This window comes from Ruditapes philippinarum, unplaced genomic scaffold (genome assembly GCF_026571515.1).
Source record: "Ruditapes philippinarum isolate M1 unplaced genomic scaffold, ASM2657151v2 ctg545_1_1_1_1, whole genome shotgun sequence".
In the NCBI taxonomy this organism is placed as follows: domain Eukaryota; kingdom Metazoa; phylum Mollusca; class Bivalvia; order Venerida; family Veneridae; genus Ruditapes; species Ruditapes philippinarum.
Window position 1 is genome coordinate 208177 of NW_026854153.1, and position 22825 is coordinate 231001.

General features: G+C 36.0%; 1 protein-coding gene across 1 annotated transcript in view; it reads left to right on the plus strand.

Moving 5' to 3' along the window:
• LOC132739149 (uncharacterized) overlaps positions 1 to 17762 on the plus strand; it is a 47626-nt gene extending 29864 nt beyond the window's left edge. Inside the window, exons 4-6 of the mRNA XM_060726804.1 lie at positions 419 to 542; positions 16704 to 17416; positions 17608 to 17762. Of these exons, the coding sequence (XP_060582787.1) occupies positions 419 to 542; positions 16704 to 17416; positions 17608 to 17762 (992 nt within the window). The remainder of the gene's footprint in view (positions 1 to 418; positions 543 to 16703; positions 17417 to 17607) is intronic.
• Positions 17763 to 22825: the final 5063 nt, after the last annotated feature.

Consider the following 22825-nt stretch of genomic DNA (forward strand, 5'->3'; position numbering starts at 1 on the left):
TACATTACACCCGAGAAACTCGTGCGCTACACAGCGCCACCTATTGCAAACAAGGCAATTTACATCTCATTGGCATGTCCAGATATTACTATTTAACACAGAGTTATGGCTCTGTTATTGTCCTGAATATTTACCAAGTACAAAGAATATTACTGATTATGCCATGATAAATATATAAATAAGACCTTATGTCTTCAGTTGTTGTGTTAGTAATAACCATTACTCGGCGGGGGATATAAATTCAACGAATTTGCTTGTTCATTTAGAAATAAGGAAAGGGTTTAGATTGGCTTCCGCTTGAAAGTTGCACATGTTTCATTTCATTGTCATCAGCAATTTTAGTCTTAGTCATAAAATAAGTATTTCCAAAATGTTTGATATATGAAGAGTACAGTTTTACCATTTCACATATGTTCAGGATATAAATGGGGCGCATTGCTAGTGGCAGGAGAAAATACAGAAGGTTCTCATAATTTTACTCAAGATGTTCTCTCCTTCAAAGAAGTCATTACATCTAGAGCTCCACTCATAATGGGAATAAGGTGTAGTATTTTATCTAATTATTGTATTGTAGAATTATGTCCTAAGTTATAAAATAAAACAAACGTAGGCCTTGAAGTAATGTAATCAATGTTGTTTGATACGAGTGTTTTCTGCTATGCTTATTTATCAATTGATACATGGTATGTGATATACATAGATGATATTTGTTTGTTTTGCATGTAAGATTGAAATATAATTTCACTAAGTGAACACCAGATGTAATATTATACGCCACTCGTGAAAATAGAAAAGCTTGTGTTCACGAATGAAATATATTTCAATCTTATATGTAAAACAAATAAATGTTTTTTATTTCATTCTTTTAAGTGAGTTTAAGTATTTTTTTACTGATTTTACCGCGTAACGTCGCTCATTCTCCTTTGTGACGTCATCACATCATGACGTCACATCATCAATTTTGAAATGAAGTTCTGTTAAATTTCTCTATTTTTATGCCACCGCAGCATCTGCGATGCGGTGGCATATAGCGATTCACCTGTTTGTGTGTGTGTGTTTGTATGTATGTTTGTGTGTTCTATAGATTATATAGTGAACTTAAAAAATCTTCTTGTGAAAAACCACTTGTCCAATTTCAACCAAACTTGGCAGGATTGATCCTTGGGTGAAGGGCTTCCAAAGTTGTTCAAAAAATTTCATTCCATGCAGAAATCTGGTTGCCATGGCAACCAAAAGGAAGTATAAGAATGAAGTTAAAAAAATCTTCTTGTAAAGACCCACAAGGCCTAGAGCATAGATATTTTGCATTAGCCATTGTCTGGTAGACCTCTAGCAAGATTGTTCAAATTATAGGCCTGGGGTCAAAATTTGCCCCGCCCCGGGGGTCATTGATTTTCACTATATGTACATATAGTAAAAACTTAAAATACCTTCTCGTCTGAAGGTACAAGGCTTAGAGCTTTAATATTTGGTATGTGATATCATCTATAGGTACTCTACCAAAGTTGTTCAAATTTTGCCTCTAGTGTCAAAATTAGCCCCGCCCCGGGGGACATAGGTTTTCCTTTAATGTATATAGTAAAAACTTAAAAAATCATCTAGAAATTGACAAAGGCTAGAGGTCAGATATTTTGCATGAAACATTGTGTATTGAACCTCTAGCAAGATTGATCATAATAGCCCTGGGGTCACAATTGGCCCCGCCCCAGGGGTCATTGATTTTCACTATATGTACATATAGTAAAAACTTAATAAACCTTCTTGTCTGAAGGTACAAGACTTACAGCTTTGATATTTAATATATGATATCATCTATAATTACTCCACCAATATTGTGGAAATATTGCCTCTAATGTCAAAATTGGCCCCGCCCCGGGGGTCATAGTTTTCCCTTTAATGTATATTGTTAAAACTTTAAAAAAATCATCTTCTCGAAATAGACAAAGGCTAGAGGTTAGATATTTTGCATGAAACATTGTGTAGTAAACCTCTAGCAAAATTGTTCAAATTATAGCCCTTGGGTCAAAATTTACCCGGCCCCGGGGGACAACGATTTTCACTATGTACATATTGTAAAAAATTTAAAAATCTTCTTGTCTGAAGGTACAAGGCTTAGAGCTTTGATATTTGGTATATGATATCATCTGTAGGTACTCTACCAATGTTGTTCAAAATTTGCCTCTAGTGTCAAAATTAGCCCCGCCCCAGGGGTCATAGGTTTTTTCTTATATGTATATAGTAAAAATTTTAAAAAAAATCATCTCTAAATTGACAAAGGCTTGGGGTTAGATATTTTGCATGAAACATTGTGTATTGAACCTCTAGCAAGTTTGTTCAAATTGTAGCCCTGGGGTCAAAATTGGGCCCGCACCGGGGGTCATTTATTTTAATTCACTATGTACATATAGTAAAAAATTAAAAATCTTCTTGTCTGAAGGTACAAGGCTTAGAGCTTTGATCGTTTGTATATAATATCATCTATGGGTCCTCTAGCAAAGTTTTTTTAATTTTGCCCGACCCCCTGGTGTTAATAATTGCCTGCCCCAGAAATAATAGTTTTCTATATGTATTTAGTAAAAACTAGAAAATCTTCTCCTCTGAATGAAAAAGCTAGAGATTAGATATTTGGCATGAGACTTTGTGTAGTGAACCTGTACCACGATTGTTCAAATTATAGCCCTGGTGTCAAAATTGACCCCTCCCGGGGTCATTGATTTTCACTATGTACATATAGTAATAGGTACAAGGCATATAGCTTTTATGTTCGCTTTATAATAGCACCCATAGGTCCTCTACCGAAGTTGTTCAAATTTTTCCCCTGGTGACAAAATTTGACTTGCCTGGGGGGCATTGATTTTCATTATGTACACATAGCAAAAACAGAAACTAAAACAAATGTTTTCTGAATTGGAGAAAGCTGCAGTTTAGATATTTGACATGAAATGTTGTTAAGTGGACCTGTATCAAGATTGTTTGAATTAAACCCTTGGGTCAAAATTCTGCCTTGTTAAAGGGGACAGTGACCTACTTTCTTGTCCTTTGATGTACAGCCATGAAATTTTGACTATGTGCACAGTTTTAGTTGTAAAATTGAACTTTGATATCAGGTGACCTGGATTTTGATGATGTGACCTACTGTGTTGTCCTTTTATATACAGTCATGAAATTTTGGCCATGTGAAATATAACCTTCAACACCAAATTCACTAGACTCTACTGCATTGATAGATTCCTACTCTTTTATTTGAATAACAATAGATTTACACCACTTAATCTGAATAAGGATAAGATTAGGTCAGTGATCTATGCATTTATGGCATCTTCATTTGTATAGAAACAAAATAATTCTGTTCCTACATTACTATTTAGTGTTGTATTACTGCGGTGGCATAGCATTTTTAGCAAATGCAATCTTGTTTTTTACATTTTTAACTTGATGTATGCTGACATCGACTTGCTTCTTCTAAAGAAGCCAAATTTACGTATGACAGCATTTATGTTTGCCTGCTATTGCTTTTAGTTATGATTATTCTATTCTATTCATCCCCATTCAATATAAGTCCCGGCTACAGTGAAAATTATATTGAACAAATTTCACTAGTAGTTTATCAGAATATTATCATGTGATATATTGCAATAAAACACTGGAAAGCATGAAAAAAGTTGCAATTATACCTCTTGGGTCAAAATTAGTCCCTTACCTCGGGTTGGGGTTGTCAATTTGGGTTTTCCAATGATGATAAAAAAACTACTTATAAAAACCTTTAAAAACCCTCTTCCGTCTGAGAAAAGCTAGGGGGTATAAGTTATCTTTTTGAGGCATGAAACTTACTATATTTGATTCATAGTTTTATTGCCCCTATTAGAAATATTGATCCCGGGTCCAGGAAGAAGTCAATGGTTTTTTTTTCGTTATAATTGTATTATAGTAAAAACAGAGAAAATGTAAAAAGAGTGACAAAAGTGCCTTACTGAATTGGTTTAATTGTGTCAAGGGGCATGGGACAGTCCCTGAAAAGTGGGTAAAGATACCTTCTTATCACAGTATATCATGGGAACCCTTAATCAATTTTTTATACCGCCTGTTTAGCAAAAAATTTTTTTGGCTGGGAGCATATCTCATAAAAAGCATTGGGGATTTGGACGGAAAGCTTCATAGAAAATTGTTCACGACTACGAAAAACCCTGTAACGGGCCCATGATTAAGGGTATCTACATCCAAAGGTTTCAGGTCACCAAATTTTAAGGGTTCTTTTGAAAAAGCTTGGAAAAAAAAACTTTTATCATGCATAGAAGGATTTCAATATTATTTCGCACCATTGGAATGTAGACTGTCGCGTGCAAAGTTCAGGTCACAGCGGCTTAGGTCAAGGTTACATATATTACCCAGGGTCAAAGTTCAAATAAAAATATGAAAATGTGTATAGGGACCATTTAGTCATTATTTATTTAGGGATTGTAACACAAACGGTCATTATCATGACAGCATCTGTGACACTTGTAATTTAGGTCAATATATGCACGGCCAAGGTCTCTGAATGTGGTGAAACATCAAGATTGTCCAGAGCATATCTCCAACACACATGGAGCGATTTTATTTATAAAATGTTCACATCTATGATAAGCTATGTCGCGTGCATGAACCAGGTCTGTAGATCAAAGATCATGGTCACTCTTAGAGGTCATTGCAAAATGTTTGTCCGGAGCAAAATTTCTACATGCATTGGGGTATTTCAATTTAACTTAGATATTTATTATTGTAAAGCAGAGTTTGCTGTGCCAACTTCAGGTTCCTGTAGTTAAGGTCAAACATAGGGGTCAAAGTTAAGATTAAAAATGAAAATGTGTTAAGAGACCATTTAGTCATCATTTATTAGATCGACTTTTTTTTTGAAAAAAAAATAGAGGTATTGTTATAGTCCTGGCGGCGTTGCCGTCTGCAAACTTGTACCTGGATCATATTTTTTTTAGTTCTTGGTGTATTGTCTTCATACTTCGCCACAAAACCCTTGGGACAAGACCGTTTAGTAGACCACACTAACTTTGACCTTCATCCATGAATGACCTTGACCTTAAAGGTCAAATGTCCAAATTTTGCTTGCTCTTGCTATTATTGGCTGTAACTTCGTTATTTATGAAACTTTGAACATAATAATCTTCAAGGATAGTCCTTTAAAATAACCAGACAGACCTTGACCTTCACTTATAAATGACCTTGACTTTAAATGTCAAATTATCGAAATTGACATTTTTATATAGCGATTCACCTGTGTTTGTGTGTGTGTTCTATAGATTATATAGTGAACTTAAGAAATCTTCTTGTGAACAACCACTAGTCCAATTTCAACCAAACTTGACAGGCTTAATCCTTGACTGACGGGCTTTCAAAGTTGTTCAACGAATTCCATTCCATGCAGAAATCTGGTTGCCATGGCAACCAAAAGGAGTTATAAGAATGAATTTAAAAAATCTTCTTGTAAAGAATCCAAAGGCCTAGAGCTTAATCGGCCCCGCCCCGGGGGTCATTGATTTTCACTATATGTATATATAGTAAAAACTTAAAATACCTTCTTGTAAAGACCCAAAAGGCCTAGAGCTTAGATATTTTGCATTATGCATTGTCTGGTAGACCTCTACCCAGATTTATTAAATTATAGCCCTAAGGCTAAATCGGCCCCGCCCCGGGGGTCATTGGTTTTCCTTATATGTATATTGTAAAAACTTATAGTAAAAACCTAAAAAAAATTCTTCTGGCAATTGACAAATGTGTGAGGTTAGATATTTTCTATGAAACATTGTGGAGTGAACCTCTAGCAAGATTGTTCAAATTATAGCCCTGGGGTCAAAATTGCCCCGCCACGGGGGTCATTGATTTTCAATATAATTTTATACATATAGTAAAAATCAAAAAATCTAATTGTCTGAAAGTACAAGGCTTAGAGCTTTAATATTTTTTTAAATCATATCAGCTATATGTACTCTACCAAAGTTGTTCAAATTTTGCCTCTAGAGTCAAAATTAGCCCCGCCCCGGGGGCCATAGGTTTTCCTTATATGTATATAGTAAAAACTTACAAAATCATCTTCTCTAAATTTACAAAGGCTAGAGTTAAGATAGTTTGCATGAAACATTTATGTAAACCTCTAGCAAGATTGTACAAATTATAGCCCTGGGGTCAAAAATGGCCCCACCTACAGGGATCATTGATTTTCACTATGTACGTATCGTATAAAATTAAAAAATCTTCTTGTCTGAAGGTACAAGGCTTAGAGCTTTGATATTTGGTATATAATATCATCTATGGGTCCTCTAAGTAGTAAAGTTGTTTTAATTATGCCCCTAGTGTTAAAATTGACCTTCCCCAGAGGCGATAGTTTTCCTTATATGTATAAAGTAAAAACTTGAAAAATCTGCTTCTCTGAATTGACAAAGGCTTGAGGTTAAATATATGGCATTAGACTTTGCGAAGTGAATCCTCTTTCAAGATTGTTCAAATTATAGCCCTAGGGACAAAATTGGTTCCGCCCGGGGGTCATTGATTTTCATTATGTACATATAGTAAAAATATAAAAATATTTTTGTCTGAAGGTACAAGGCATAGAGCTGTTGTTTGCTATATAATATCATCTATAGGTCCTCTACCAAAGTTGTTCAAATGTTTCCCCTGGTGTCAAAATTGGCCCTGCCAGGGGTCAGTGATTCTCATTATGTACACACGTTTTCTGAATGTGAGAAAGATACAGCTTAGATATTTGACTTGAAATGTTGTTTGGTGGACCTGTATCAAGATTGTTTTGAATTAAACCCTTGGGTCAAAATTTTGCCGTGCCCAAGGGGACAATGACCTACTTTCTTGTCCTTTGATGTACAGCAATGAAATGTTGACCATGTGCACAGTTTTAGTTTTAAAATTGAACTTTGATATAAGGTGACCTAGATTTTGTTGATGTGACCTACTTTCTTGTCCTTTGATCTACAGCTATGAAATTTGAACCATGTGCACAGATGAAGATGTAAAGTGAACTTTAATATCAGCTGACCTAGATTTTGACAAAGTGTCTTACTGTGTTGTCCTTTAATGTAGTCATGAAATTTAGGCTGTGTGAAATATGACCTTCACCACCAAATTCACTAGACTCAAGAGCATTGATATATTCCTAATCTGATCTTTTATTGGATTAACAATAGATTGAACCACTAATCTGATAAAAAGAATTAGATAGGTCAGGGATTTATGCATTATGACAATCTTCAATTGTATAGAAACAAAAAACATCTGTTCCTACACTACTATTAAGTGTTGTATTAATGCGATGGCAAAGCATTTTTCTCAAATGCAATCTTGTTTTGGCTGTAACTGGCTGTAACTTTGCTATTATTGAATGAATTGACTTCATATAATAACAGAACATTTGTAAGGACAAGACATTGATACTTGTCAAATTCAAATTTACCTTGGCTTGAAGGTTAAATTATTGAATTTTCACTGATTTGTGCATTATTGACCATATATATTTAGGTCACTAAAGATGATGAAATATCTGGATATCTCCTACATGCATGGAAGAATTTTTATGATACTTTATAGAAATGTTCACCACTATTAAATGTATTGTTGGGTTTCCTTGTTTGTATATACATGTAGTTAAAACTTTAAAAGCCCAATACGCCAAAAAATGTTTTTTATTATACGCCCGTTTGAAAAACGGGACGTATTATGGGAACGCCCCTGGCGGGCGGGCGGCGTCCAATTTTGTCCGGAGCATATCTCCTACATGTATGGAGGGATTTTAATGAAACTTCATAGAAATGTTCCCCACTATGAGGAGCAGTGTCGCGCACATGAACCAGGTCTCTAGGTCAAAGGTCAAGGTCACACTTAGAGCTCATTGAAAAATGCTTGTCCGGAGCAAAACTTCCACATGTATAGAGGGATTTCAATATTACTTGGCACAAATGTTCACCATTGTGAGGCGTAGTGTCGCGCGCAAGATTCAGGTCCTTGCGGCCAAGGTCAAGGTCACACATAGAGGTCGAAGTTTAGATAAAAATATGAAGATGTGTATAGGGACGATTTAATCATCATTTATTGAGGGATTGTAACACAAATGGTCATTATCATGACTACGGCTGTGACACATGTACTTTAGGTCAAGATGATGAAATATCCAGATTTTGTCCGGAGCATATCTCCTACACGCATGGAGGGATTTTAATGAAATTTCATAGAAATGTTCACCATTATGAGAAGCCATGTCACGCACATGAACTAGGTCTCTAGGTCAAAGGTCAAGGTCACACTTAGAGCTCATTGAAAAACGCTTGTCCGGAGCAAAACTTCCACATGCATAGAGGAATTTCAATATAACTTGGCACAAATGTTCACCATTGTAAGGCGGAGTGTCGCGCACAAAATTCAGGTCCCTGCAGCCAAGGTCAAGGTCACACATAGAGGTCGAAGTTTAGATAAAAATATGAAGATGTGTATAGGGACGATTTAATCATCATTTATTTAGGGATTGTAACACAAATGGTCATTATCATGACTACGGCTGTGACACATGTACTTTAGGTCAATATATGCAAGGTCAAGGTCACTAAAGATGGTGAAATATCCAGATTTTGTCTGGAGCATATCTCCTACATGTATGGAAAAATTTATATAATACTTTATGGAAATGTTCACCACCATGATATGTATTGCTCCATGCATGAACCAGGTCTCCAGGTCAAAGGTCAAGGTCACACTTAGATCTCTTGGAAAAACGCTTGTCCGGAGCAAAACTTCTACATTCATAGGGGGATTTCAATATAACTTGGCACAAATGTTCACCATTGTGAGGCTGAGTGTCGCACGCAAAATTCAGATCCCTGCGACCAAAGTCAAGGTTACACATAGAGGTCAAAATTCAGATAAAAATTTGAAGATGTGTATAGGGACCATTTAGTCATCATTTATTGATGGATTGTAGCACAAATGGTAACTATCATGACTACAGTTGTGACACATTTAATTTAGGTTAATATTTGCAAGGTCAAGGTCACTGGAGATGATTAAATATCCAGATGTTGTCCGGAGCATATTTTCTACATGCATGGAGGAATTTTAATGTTACTTTATAGAATTGTTCACCACCATGAGACGTAGTTGCCCTGCACATGAACCAAGTCTCTAGGTCAAAGGTGAAGGTCACAGTTAGAGCTCATAGAAAAAAACGCTTGTTCTGGAGCAAAACTTCTACATGCATAGAGGGATTTCAATATAATTTGGCACAAATGTTCATCATTGTGAGGCTGAGTGCCGTGCATAAAATTCAGGTCCCTGCGACCAAGGTCAAGGTCACACATCCTGTGCATATCTTCCCTACTGATTTGTTTTAAGGTTCATTTAACAACACAGTGCCAAGAATAAAAACTTGCTTGCTAGATAACACTTATCCATAATGCCCCCATCTCCATCTAAAGCTTTCGTAAACGGGCGTATTTTGTGACTATGGCACCCTTGTTGTTATTAGCTCACCTGTCACAAAGTGACATGGTGACCTATTGTGATTGCTTTTCATTCGGCGTCCGTCCGTAAACTTACTTTAAACGACATCTTCTCCAAAACCGCTATGCCCATTTCATCCAAACTGCACAGGAGTGCTCCTTTGGAAGTCAACTTAAAAAAATATTCAAAGAATTTAATTCCATGCAGAACTCCGGTTGCTATGCCAAAAGTTAAAAAAAATCTGCATATAGAAAACCGAAAGAGCTAGAGCTTAAATATTTGGCATGGAAAATTGTCTAGTCAGTGTCCACCAAGTTTGTCCAAATAAATGCCATGTGGTAAAAATTGGCCCCACCCAAGGGGTCATTTATTTTCCTTATTTGTATATAGTAAAAACTTAAAAAATCTTCTTTCAAATACCCAAAGAGCTAGAGCTAAGATATTAAGCATGAAACATCTTCTAGTGGGTGTCCACAAAGTTTGTTCAAATAAAAGCCCTTGGGTAAAAACTGGCCCCGCCCCAGGGGTCATTGATTTTCCTAATTTTATATAGTAAAAACTTAACAAATCTTCTTTTAAAAAACCAAAATAGCTAGAGCTTAGATATAAAGCATGAAATATCTTCTTATGGGTGTCATAATGAAACATGGTGTCTACCAAGTTTGTTCAAATAAAAGCTCTGGGGTAAAAATTGGCCCCTCCCCAGGGGTCATTGTGTTTCTCTTTATGTACATAGTTTTCTCTTTATGTACATAGTAAAAATCCCAAAGAGCAAGAGCTAAGATATATAGCATGAAACATCTTCTAATGAGTGTCTACCAAGTTTTTTCAATTAAGGGTCATTGGGTCAAAATTGGCCTCACCCCGGGGTTCATTGATTTTCATTATATGTGTATAGTAAAAACTTAAAGATCTTCTTTTAAAAAAACCCAAAGAGCTAGTGTTTAGATACTAAACATGAAATATCTTTGAGTTAGAGTCTACCAAGATTTTTAGCTCACCTGTCACAAAGTGACAGGGTGAGCTTTTGTGATCGCTTTTCGTCCGTCGTCCGTCCGTCGTCCGTCCGTCCGTAAACTTTTATTCAATTTACATCTCCTCATAAACCACTAAGCCAATTTCATCCAAACTTCACAGGAATGTTCCTTTGGTGGTCACCTTTAATACCATGCAGAACTCTGGTTGCCATGGCAACCGAATGAAAAACTTTAAATATCTTCTTTTAAAAAACCCTAAGAGCTAGAGCTTAGATATTTGGCATGAAACATCTTCTTGTGAGTGTCTACCAAGTTTGTTCAAATAAAATCCCTGGGGTCAAAATTGGCCCCGCCCCAGGGGGTCATTGATATTCCCTATATGCATATTGTAAAAACTTAAAAAATCTTCTTTTAAAGAACTCAAAGAGCTAGAGCTAAGATATTTAGCATGAAACATGTTCTAATGGGTGTCTACCAAATTTGTTCAAATAAAAGCCCTGGGGTCAAAATTGGCCCTGCCCCGGGGGTCATTGATTTTCCTTGTATGTGTATAGCAAAAACTTAAAAAATCTTCTTTGAAAAAGTCCAAATAGCTAGAGTTTAGATATTAAGCATGAAACATTTTCTAGTAAGTGTCTACAGAGTTTCTTCAAATTAAAGCCCTGGGGTCAAAATTGGCCCCGCCCCAGGGGTGTCATTGTTTTTAACTATATGTGTATAGTAAAATCTTAAAAAATCTTTTAAAAAACCCAATGAGCTAGAGCTTAGATGTTTATGATGAAACATCCTCTTATGGATGTCTAACAAGTTTGTTCAAATAAAAGCCCTTGGGTTAAAATTGGCCCTGCCGGGAGGGGGAGAATCAAGCGGGAGATCGTTGTTTTTCATAATATGTGTGTCGTAAAAACTTAACATCATGAAACATTTTCTAATGGGTGTCTTTCAAGCTTGTTAAAAAAAGCCCTGGGGTTTAAACTGGCCCCGCTCCAGGGTCTATATACAGGTGAGCGACTTCAGGGCCATCATGGTCCTCTTGTTAAATAAAAGCTCTGGGGTCAAGATTGGCCCCTTCTTATAAAACCCCGAAAGAGATAGAGCTTAGATATTTATCATGAAACCGTTTCTAATAGGTGTTTACCAAGTTTGTTCAAATAAAAGCCCTTGGGTTAAAATTGGCCCCTCCCCAGGGTGAACGTGGAACTGTTCAGATAATTTGCCTGAGATCAAAAGGGGTCAACCAAGGGCCTTATTAGCTGTATTTAGAGTTATTTATGAATATCTTAAAAATTCGAGGGTTGTCCGTGGCCGAGTGGTTAAGGTCGATGACTTCAAACCACTTGCCTCTCACCGCTGTTGGTTCGAATCCTGACAGATTCTTTCATGTGAGGAAGCTATCCAGCTAGCAAACGGAACGTCGTTGGTTCTACTCAGGTTCTTGTTCATGCCTGAAATAATGTACGGAATGGCACCTAAGGTATTCCTCCTCCAGTAAAGCTGGAACGTCGCCATATGACCTATAATGTGTCGGTGTGACATAAAACCCAATTAAACAAACAAACAATCTTAAAAACTCTTCCTTTAAAAATTAAAAGACCAGGTGCTTGGAAATTTGGTATGTAAGGTCATCTAGTTGTCCTCTAAAATTAGAAAAATAACACATTTAAACAACATCTAAACCAGTGGTTCAAGTTTTGAAGGAAAAAAAATTCACCAAAAATTTCTTTGGTGACAGTGTACAAAAATTGTTTACATTAAGCTGTGCCTTGTAATCCCCCCCCCCCCCCCAAACGAAGTTTAGGGGGTATATAGGAGTCACTGTGGTCGCGGTTGGTCGGTCCAGCCATCCGTTGCAATTTCCTTGTCCGGAGCAAAACTTGAAGACAAATGGTTGGAATTCAATACAACTTCATACAGTGGTAAAGCACATTGAGAGGAAGTGCAGTGCACAAGAACCATAACTCCATCTTCACTAATTACAGAGTTATTGCCCTTTGATACTTTTCTATGTCTGTAGCTTAACTTGAAAAGTACTGGTTGGAACAATAACTCCATCTTCAGTATTTGTAGAGTGATTGCCATTTGTTCATTTTCCTTGTCCGGTGCATTACTTAAAAACTAATGTTTAGAATTCAATGCAACTTCATACAATGGTCAAGCACAATGAGAGGAAGTACAGTGCTCATGAAGCGTAACTCTTTCTGGGCTTATCACAGATTAATTCAATAAAACTTCATCAATGGTCAACCACAGTGAAAGAAAATACAACATACGAGAACCACAACTATTTTTAATTGCCCACAACCATAACTTTATTCCCATTTTTTACACGGTGTTCTGTAACTAGTATCTTCCTCATTTCAGAAGCAGTATTGCGGGGGTATTAATCATATTCAGTGATAGTTCTAGTTAATCTAAGCCATTAAATGTTTATTTTATATGAATATAAATTAAAACCTTCGTCACTGGAAACCCAAGGGCTAGATGAAACATCGTCTAAATGACCTCCTACATGGCTTTAGAAATAATCGCACTGTGGTCAACATTTGTCCTGTCCCAGTGGTCATGTGTTTTTAGCTCGACATTTTCAAAGACAAATTTCCAGCTATCGCACCAGTAAAGTTCTTCCTGTTGCCGTCCAGAAACTTTAATATTGGTCATTATTTATAAATTTAATGTCTTCAAACTTGGACACAACAAACCTTTAAGACAAGACCTTCAAGTAGACAAGACTGAACTTGACCTTGACTTAATATAACATTGCCCTTCAAGGACAAATGTCGAGTTTTTTTATACCCCCCCCCCCAACAAAGGAAGTTTTAGGGGGTATACTGGAGTCAGCTGGTGGTCGGTCGGTCTTGGTGGTCGGTCGGTCAGACTGTTGGTCTGTTGCAGATTTCTTGTCTGGGGCATAACTAAGAATATTCAAAAGATATCAACTTCAAATTGTGTAGGTGTATAGATCTCATTGAGTTAAAGTGCAGTGCAAAATAACTGTAACTCTGCCTTGCCTAATTTTGGAGTTACTGCCCTTTAGTTATTTTTACACTTTGAACTTTATCTTGGACATAACGCTAAAACGACAAGGGGTATTAACTTTGTAGGTAGATAGATCTCATTAAGTAGAAGTACAATGCAAACGACCTGTAACTGTACTTTGCCTAATTTCATTGTTATTGCCCTTTGTTTTTTACACCTTGAACTTTGTCCGGGACATAACTCTAAAACGCCTAAGTGTATTAACATGAAACTTTGTAGATAGGTAGATCATATTACGTAAAAGTACTGTACAAAAGAACTATAACTCTGCCTTGCCTAATTTTGGAGTTATTGCCTTTGTGTTTTTTACACTTTGAACTTTGTCTTTGACATAACTTTAAAACAACAAGGGGTATTAACAAGAAACTTTGTATGTAGATAGATCTCATTAAGTAAAAGTACAATGCAAAAGAACTGTAACTGTACCTTGCCTAATTTTGGAGTTATTGCCCTTTGTTTTTTACACTTTGAACTTTGTCTGAGGCATAACTTAAAAACTATAAAAAGCATTGTAGGTAGATAGAAGTGCAGTGCAAAAGAACTGTGACCTTCCCTATTTATTTTGGAGTTATTACCCTTTTTTAATTTTTACACTTTGAACTTTGTCCGAGACAAAACATAAAAAAATGTAAAGGCTATCAACTTGAAACTTTGTAGGTAGATACATCTGAATGACAAGAAGCGCAGTGCAGATGAACCGTAATCCCGCCCCCTCCCCCCCCCCTTCCCTAATTTAGGAAATATTACGCTTTGTTCATTTTTACAATTTGAATTTTGTCCTGGATATACTTTGATAAATATAAAAAGTATCAACTTGAAACTTTGTAGGTAAATAGATCTCACTGAAGAAGTGCAGTGCATAAAAACCCTAACCCTACCTTTGGAGTTATTGCCCTTGTGCATTTTTACACTTTGAACTTTTTGTCCGGGACACAATTTGATAATTATTATAGGTATCAACTGAAAACTTTTAGTTTTTTAAAGAATGATCCTTTGGTGGTCCCCTTTATAGTTGTTTAAATGGTTCTGGTCTAGCGCATAAATAGGTCGTAGATCAGAGAGAATTTTTAAAACATGCAAATTTAAAAATCTGCTTGTCTGAAAGTACAAGGCCTAGGGCTTTGATAGTGGGTATATTATATTTTAATTATCTACCAATGTTGTTGACAGTTGCAAAATTGGCCCAACCCAGGTTTTCCTGAAATGTATATACTAAAAACATTTTTAAAAATCCTCCTCTGAAATCACAAAGGCTAGCGGTTAGATATTTGGCATGAAACATTGTGTAATTGACCTCTACCATGTTTGTTAAAATTATTGCCCTGGGGTCAAAATTGGCATATGCCATGGGCTAATAGATTTTCAGTATGTACATATAGGGAAATTTTCTTATAAGCCCTATATAGAAATCAGGTTATCAAGTTATAATAGTGGTTTGGTAAACTTGAGACTGATTTTAGATTCATGTTAAAAAGACGAAAATTATTGCCAAATTTGCTGAAAAAATAACTGGAATAACTTTCCAGTTTGCAATTCATTTAAAAAGTAGAGAATTTACTCATTTGATTTGGAGCATGGTGACAAATATTTCGATGTTGGTCATGTTTAAACCACCTTTCTCAAAATTGTTTATCAGTATACTTACTTTAATCTTTTAACATTTATCGTCCCAAAGGTATGTAATTAGTTTTGAATTTTCAACTCCCAATACAGTTGTTCGCATTCTTTTTTGTGTGCCAAAATAAACGCCTAAAGCATTCACTATTTTGCTCCATTTTATGTTAGTTTATTTTAAATTGTCAGAGTTTTTATGTTTGTTTATTTTAAATTCTCAGAGTTATTTTCTAATTTAGCAAATAATTTGTTAAGGATCATTAGATGGATCATTTCTGGAAATGGAAATTTTAACACGTTTTTCCTGATTAACTGAAACAATGTATTAAAAAATAATAATGTGTCTGAAAGACACGGATGATATTTGTAAGGAGCATAAAAGTGGCAGAAAAGGTCAGTAGTGTCAAAATGAAGAATTGATTATCACAATTTCTAGGATTATAATGACACATTTTGCTTAACTCGTCTTCAAACGGAATTCAAAATCACTTTTAAATCATGACAGAGTAACCAACCGAGCAAGAATTTCTAACTGTTGACCTTTGACCGCTAAGTGTGACCTTGACCTTGGAACTAAGGACCTTGGTATTGCGGAACACATTGTCTCATGCTGCACATTTAAGCTCATTTATTCCAAAATCATTTGATGCATGACAGAGTTATGGGTCGGACAAGATTTTCTTACTTCAGACTTTAAACCTTAAAGTGTGACCTTGACTTTGACGCTAGGAGTCTAGGTCGTGTGCATGAAACTCTGTCTCTTCTCATGCTACTCATTTGAGCCAATTTATTCTAAAATCACTTGATTCATGACAGAGCTATGGGCCTTTACATGTTTAGGATGCACTTACGGACACATGCACACAGGCATGGACAGGGTAAGACTTCATTCCCCCTTCCCATAATTATTGGAGATAAAAACAAGTTTTTTCTGCTTTTGTCACATTCTAATTTGAATATTTACATAGGCAGGTCAGCATTTCAATGTTTCCCAAAGCGCTGATGCGGTCAGATTTATATAAGCTTGCCCAAATAATACGACAAATCCCTGGTAATTAATACAAAACAAGGATAATTAGTAAAAACTTAAAAAAATACTCGTTTCTGAATCCCCAAGGGCAAGCGTTTTAATATTTGGCATGAATCATTATCCAAGATTGTTGAAAAGGTCCTTCCCCAGGAAACATTCGTTTTCCTTATCTACATTAAATATAACTATTAAAAGTCTTTCTCCTCTACTTGCAAAACGGCTTCAATTAACTTTCAAAATTCTTCTCCCTCTTTTTGCAAGATGGCTTAAATTGAGACACTTTGTATAAAGTATTCTTCTAATTAACCTTCACTAAGATTGATCAAAATATTAATTTGGAGTCAAACTTGCCGATGTTCTGCAAGGTTTTTCCCTTCATGTACTTTGCCTTAAACTTTTCTAAGATTTGGTGTAGAGGTTATGGATGACCCATAAGATCAGACTGGCCTTTACAATTAAAACCGTGTCCAACTAAAGAGAATGTAACACTATTCTGTCCTCAGGTGAGCACTTTGGGACCAATGGCCTTTTTTGAAGTCATATTATTTTTTTTTCAGTGAAAGCAGCCTTCAGATGGTATTACCAGATAAAACAAAGCCAAAGCAGTCTCAGAGAATTGTGGATGCCATTGAGAATTTACCAAAAGATCTCCAGACTCTTGTGATAAACATTTCATGCCATGGCTCACGCAATGACCCCTTCACATTTTGTTTGTCAGCATCAGACACACTTTTGTTGACAAGATTAGAAGAAGAATTAGAGAAATATAAAGACTCTAATAATGACTTCATCAAAGTCATTTTGTTTTGTGACTGTTGCTATCCTCGAAAAATAAATATCAAAGGTATCAAGACAGATAAGATTATTCAAATTAACTCATCTAAAGAAACACAAAGGTCATGGACCCCTACTCAGGAGACAAGTTACTTCTCAAAGTTTCTGATACAAGGTTTGAAAGCAAATACTGAAAATGCGCCATGTGGGACAAAATACTGCACTTCTTGTAAGATGTATTGGAACGATCGGAAAGATTATGTGACCGTTGAGAACTTATTTGGTTACATACACAATCATATTAAAAAGATACAGGAGCCTCAACTTTTATTCAACGGCAGCTATGATGATTCTGTTATAGCTTACTACACAGATGAGCAGGAATGCATAGAGTTCACTGTACATGATGATTCTGATACAGAAACTCAAAGACTTCTACTTGACTTTTCTTCAGATATGTGTCAGATTGAAGCTCAGCTTCTTGAAAAGTCACAAAGTAAGTTTATTTTACATTCAGATAGGCACTTTAACAAGTTTTTAAAATGAATATCTTCCAAATTTATAGTATGTAAGTGTTGTATTTTTTCTATCAATATATATTTTTTATTTGTAACAAAAGATTAAGCATATCAAATCAGTAGAAGTAATTCATAAAACTCGTGATTCATGATTTAGTTTCCTTTTCAGAGGATAAAGATTCCTACACTGTTGCCATACAAAAAATGACTTTTAGAACGGATATAGGAATGGAGCCTTGTAAAACGTTTAAAGAAGTTGTTCTAGCTTGGGAAACCAGACAGCCCCTTCAGGTGGCCTTTAATCCAAAGAATGGAGGAAGGTGATGAAGACGTAGATATTTTATACAGTAGAACATAAATGACAAAAGATGAATATTAATTGAAATGGCCTGTATGATCACATACCAGTAGTTTTTATTAGCTCACCTGTCACAAAGTGACAGGGTGAGCTTTTGTGATCGCTTTTCGTCCGGCGTCGGTCCGTCCGTCCGTCGTCCGTCCGTCCGTCGTCCGTAAACTTTTGCTTTAAATGACATCTCCTCATAAACCACTAAGCCAATTTCATCCAAACTTCACAGGAATGTTCCTTTGGTGGTAACCTTTAAAAATTGTTCAAAGAATTTAATTCCATGCAGAACTCTGGTTGCCATGGCAACCAAAAGAAAAAACTTTAAACATCTTCTTCTAAAAAACCCAAAGAGCTAGAGCTTAGATATTTGGCATGAAACATCTTCTAGTAAGTGTCTACCAAGTTTGTTCAAAGAAAAGCCCTGGGGTCAAAATTGGCCCCGCCCCAGGGGGTCATTGATTTTCCCTATATGCATATAGTAAAAACTTAAAAAATCTTCTTCTAAAAAACCCAAAGAGCTAGAGCTTAGATATTTGGCATGAAACATGTTCTAATGGATGTCTACCAAGTTTGTTCAAATAAAAGCCCTAGGGTCAAAATTGGCCCCGCCCCAGGGGGTCATTGATTTTCCCTATATGCATATAGTAAAAACTTAAAAAATTTTCTTTTAAAGAATCCAAAGAGCTAGAGTTAAGATATTTAGCATAAAACATCTTCTTATGTGTGTCTACCAAGTTTGTTCAAATAAAAGCCCTGGGGTCAAAATTGGCCCCGCCCCAGGGGGTCATTGATTTTCCCTATATGCATATAGTAAAAACTTAAAAAAAATTCTTTTAAAGAATCCAAAGAGCTAGAGCTAAGATATTTAGCATAAAACATCTTCTTATGTGTGTCTACCAAGTTTGTTCAAATAAAAGCCCTGGGGTCAAAATTGGCCCCGCCCCAGGGGGTCATTGATTTTCCCTATATGCATATAGTAAAAACTTAAAAAAATTTCTTTTAAAGAACCCAAAGAGCTAGAGCTAAGATATTTACCATGAAACATGTTCTAATGGATGTCTACCAAGTTTGTTCAAATAAAAGCCCTGGGGTCAAAATTGGCCCCACCCCAGGGGGTCTTTGATTTTACCTATATGCATATAGTAAAAACTTAAAAAATTTTCTTTTAAAGAACCCAAAGAGCTAGAGCTAAGATATTTACCATGAAACATCTTCTTATGGGTGCCTACCATGTTTGTTCAAATAAAAGCCCTGGGGTCAAAATTTGCCCCACCCCAGGGGGTCATTGATTTTCCCAATATGCATATAGTAAAAACTTACAAAATCTTCTTTTAAAGAACCCAAAGAGCTAGAGCTATGATATTTAGCATGAAACATGTTCTAATGGATGTCTACCAAGTTTGTTCAAATAAGAGCCCTGGGGGTCAAAATTGGCCCCGCCCCGGGGGTCATTGATTTTCCTTATATATGTATAGAAAAAACTTAAAAAATCTTCTTTGAAAAAAACCAAATAGCTAGAGTTTGATACTAAGCATGAAACATCTTCTAGTGATTGTCTACAAAGTTTGTTCAAATAAAAGCCCTGGGGTTAAAATTGGCCCCAACTCGGGGGTCATTCCTTTTCCTTATATGTGTTATACAAAAACTTTAAAAAATCTTCTTTGAAAAAACTCAAATAGCTAGCGTTTAGATATTAAGCACGAAGCATCTTCTAGTGAGTGTCTACAAAGTTTGTTCAAATAAAAGCCCTGGGGTCAAAATTGGCACCGCCCCGGCTGACATTGATTTTCCTTATATGTGTATAGCAAAAAATTAAAAGTCTTCTTTGAAAAAACCTGAATAGCTAGAGTTTAGATATTAAGCATGAAACATTTTCTAGTAAGTGTCTACAAAGATTGTTCAAATAAAAGCCCTTGGGTCAAAACTGGCCCTGCCCCAGGTGTGTCATTGTTTTTAACTATATGTGTAAAGAAAAAAACTTGACCAGCTATACCTTGGATGTTAAGCATGAAATATCTTCTAATGGGTGTCTACCAAGTTAGTTCAAATAAAAGCCCTGGGGTTTAAACTGGCCCCGCTCCAAGGGCCTATATACAGGTGAGCGACTTCAGGGCCATCATGGCCCTCTTGTTGATATGAAGCATGGCATTTTCGAATTTCCACCTGTATCGATTTGAAATGTTTATTTGCTAAATATTGATTCATATAGGTCAATATTTTTATTTAAAATGTTAAAACACAATTTGTCTCTACCATTGAAATTCTTAAATGGGTTTAGCCGATTCATCAGGTTTTTATTCCAAGCTGAAAAGACGATGGAAGATGTGGTAATTGACGCCGTTTGTCCCAGCTAACATCATCCAATCTTACAATTGAAACTGTTGACTTTAGCGGCTTTCTTTATATGTACATGTAAATAGTAAACATTTCAAACCATTTTCTTTTGAACCAATAAAGGCTTTGCACTTTGTCTAGTGGACGAGTCCTTTGTTTTAAGCCCTTGTGTAAAAATTAATATGCTTCAGTAGTTATCAGCCACTGACCTAGTTTTTTCTATTTAAAAAAACACTTTTTTATATAGAAATGGTCTCCGTCCGTCCGTCCGTCCGTCCTTCCGTCCGACATTTTTGTCCGGAGCATACCTCTAAAAGTATTTGAGTTATCAACTTGAAACTTCATAGGTGGATAGACCTCATTGAGGAGGAGTGCAGTGCACAAGAATGATAACTCTACCTTGCATGATTTTTGAGTTATTGCCCTTTGTTATTTTTCAAAATTGATTTTTGTCTAGAGCATAACTCCAAAAGCCTATGAGATATTAACATGAAACTTCATAGGTGCATAGATCTCACTCAGGAGGTGTGCAGTGCACAAGAATGATAACTCTTCCTTTAATAATTTTTGAGTTATTGCCCTTTGTTATTTTTCATACCTAATTTTTCACCTGAGTGGAGCATAACTCAAAAAGTGTTCGAGATATCAACATGAAATGTCATAGGTGGATAGATCTTATTGAGGAGGAATGTTGTGCGCAAGAATGATAACTCTTCCCTATAAAATTTTTGAGTTATTGCCCTTTGTTTTTTCATGCTATTTTGTCCAGAGCTTATCTCAAAAAGTATTTGAGGTATCAACTTGAAACTTCAAAGGTGGATGGATCTCATTGAGGAGGAGTGCAGTGCTTAAGAATGATAACTCTACCCTGCATTATTTTTGAATTATTGCCCTTTGTTATTTTTCAAAATTAATTTTTGTCCAGAGCATAACTCAAAAAGCCTTTGAGATATCGAAATGAAACTTCATAGGTGCATAGATCTCACTCAGGCGGTGTGTACTGCACAAGAATGATAACTCTACCTTTTATAATTTTTGAGTAATTGCCCTTTGTTCTTTTTCATACTTAATTTTTCAATTCAATTTTTTTCTCAAAAAGTATTTGAGGTATCAACTTGAAACTTCATAGGTGGATAGATTTTACTGAGGAGGGATGCAGCACACAAGAATGATAACCTACCCTGCATTATTTTTCAGTAATTGCCCTTTGTTATTTTCAGCCATCAGTATTCACATAGGTTTCAAATCTGTAATCACTATAGCCATCAGTTTTCATTACCAAAAGACCTCTTAAAATGGAATTATTCCGCTCTACTACATATACATTCTTCCAATGAGCAAACACATTCGGCGGGGGATGGCCATGTTGACATGGCTCTTGTTATCATTCTGATTATCATGCCGAGGAGCAGGTGGTTGAACAGAGGTTACTATTCTGAAGCAATTCTTGAGGGACTTATAATATGCACTTGTTTTAACTGTGAGTCCCTTATTATTAACAGACAATCGTTATACAGCATACAGTTATGAAATTCGGACTAGATGCACTTTCATTTGTAGATTTTATTTTTGATTTGAGTTGATCTAAAACTTAACACAAGGACCTCTTTTTATACGTCCGTTTGAAAAACGGGTCGTTTTATAATTTTCCCCCAGGCGGACGGGCAGATTGGCGTGCCGTGTCCAATTTTTGGTCTGGAGCATATCTCCTTCACACATTGAGGAATGTTTTATGTAACTTCATAGAAATGTTCACCACTATGAAAAGCTGTGTAATGCACATGAAACAGGTCTCTAGGTCTATATAAAGGTCAAGGTCACATTTAGAAGTCATTATACGCCCGTTTGAAAAACGGGTCGTTTTATAATTTCCCCCTAGGCGGACGGGCAGAACGGCGTGCCTTGTCCAATTTTTGGTCTGGAGCATATCTCCTTCACACATTGAAGAACTTTTTATGTAACTTTATAGAAATGTTCACCACTATGAGATGCTGTGTAATGCACATGAAACAGGTCTCTATGTCTATTTAAAGGTCAAGGTCACATTTAGAGGTAATTAAAAAAACACTTGTCCGGAGCAAAACTACTACATGCATAGAGGGATTCCAATATAAGAATTGGCGAAAATGTAATTTAGGTTATTATATGCAAGGTCAAGGTCACTAAAGGTGATAAAATATAGCGATTTTGTTTAGAGCATATCTCCTACACATATAGACGGATTCTAATGAAACTTCATAGAAATGAAATGTTAACCACTATGAGAAGCAGTGTCGTACGCATGAACCAGGTCTCTAGGTCAAAGATAAAGGTCACGCTTAGAGGTTTTTTAAAAATGCTTGTCCGGAGCAAAATTTCTACATATATATTGGGATTTCAATATAACCTGGCACAAATGTTCACTATTGTGTGGCGAAGTGTCGCATGTAAAATTTAGAACCTTGCTGCCAAGGTCAAGCTCACACATAGAAGTCAAAGTTCAGATGTGTATTCGGACCATTTAGTCATCATTGATTGAGGGATTGAAACACGAATGATCATTGTCATGATTACGGGTATGATACATGTAATAAGGTTAATATATGCAAGTTCAAGGTCACTAAAGATGATAAAATATAGGGATTTTGTACAGAGCATATCTCCTACACATATGGAGGTATTCTAATGAAACTTTATAGAAATGGTCACCACTTTTAGAAGCAGT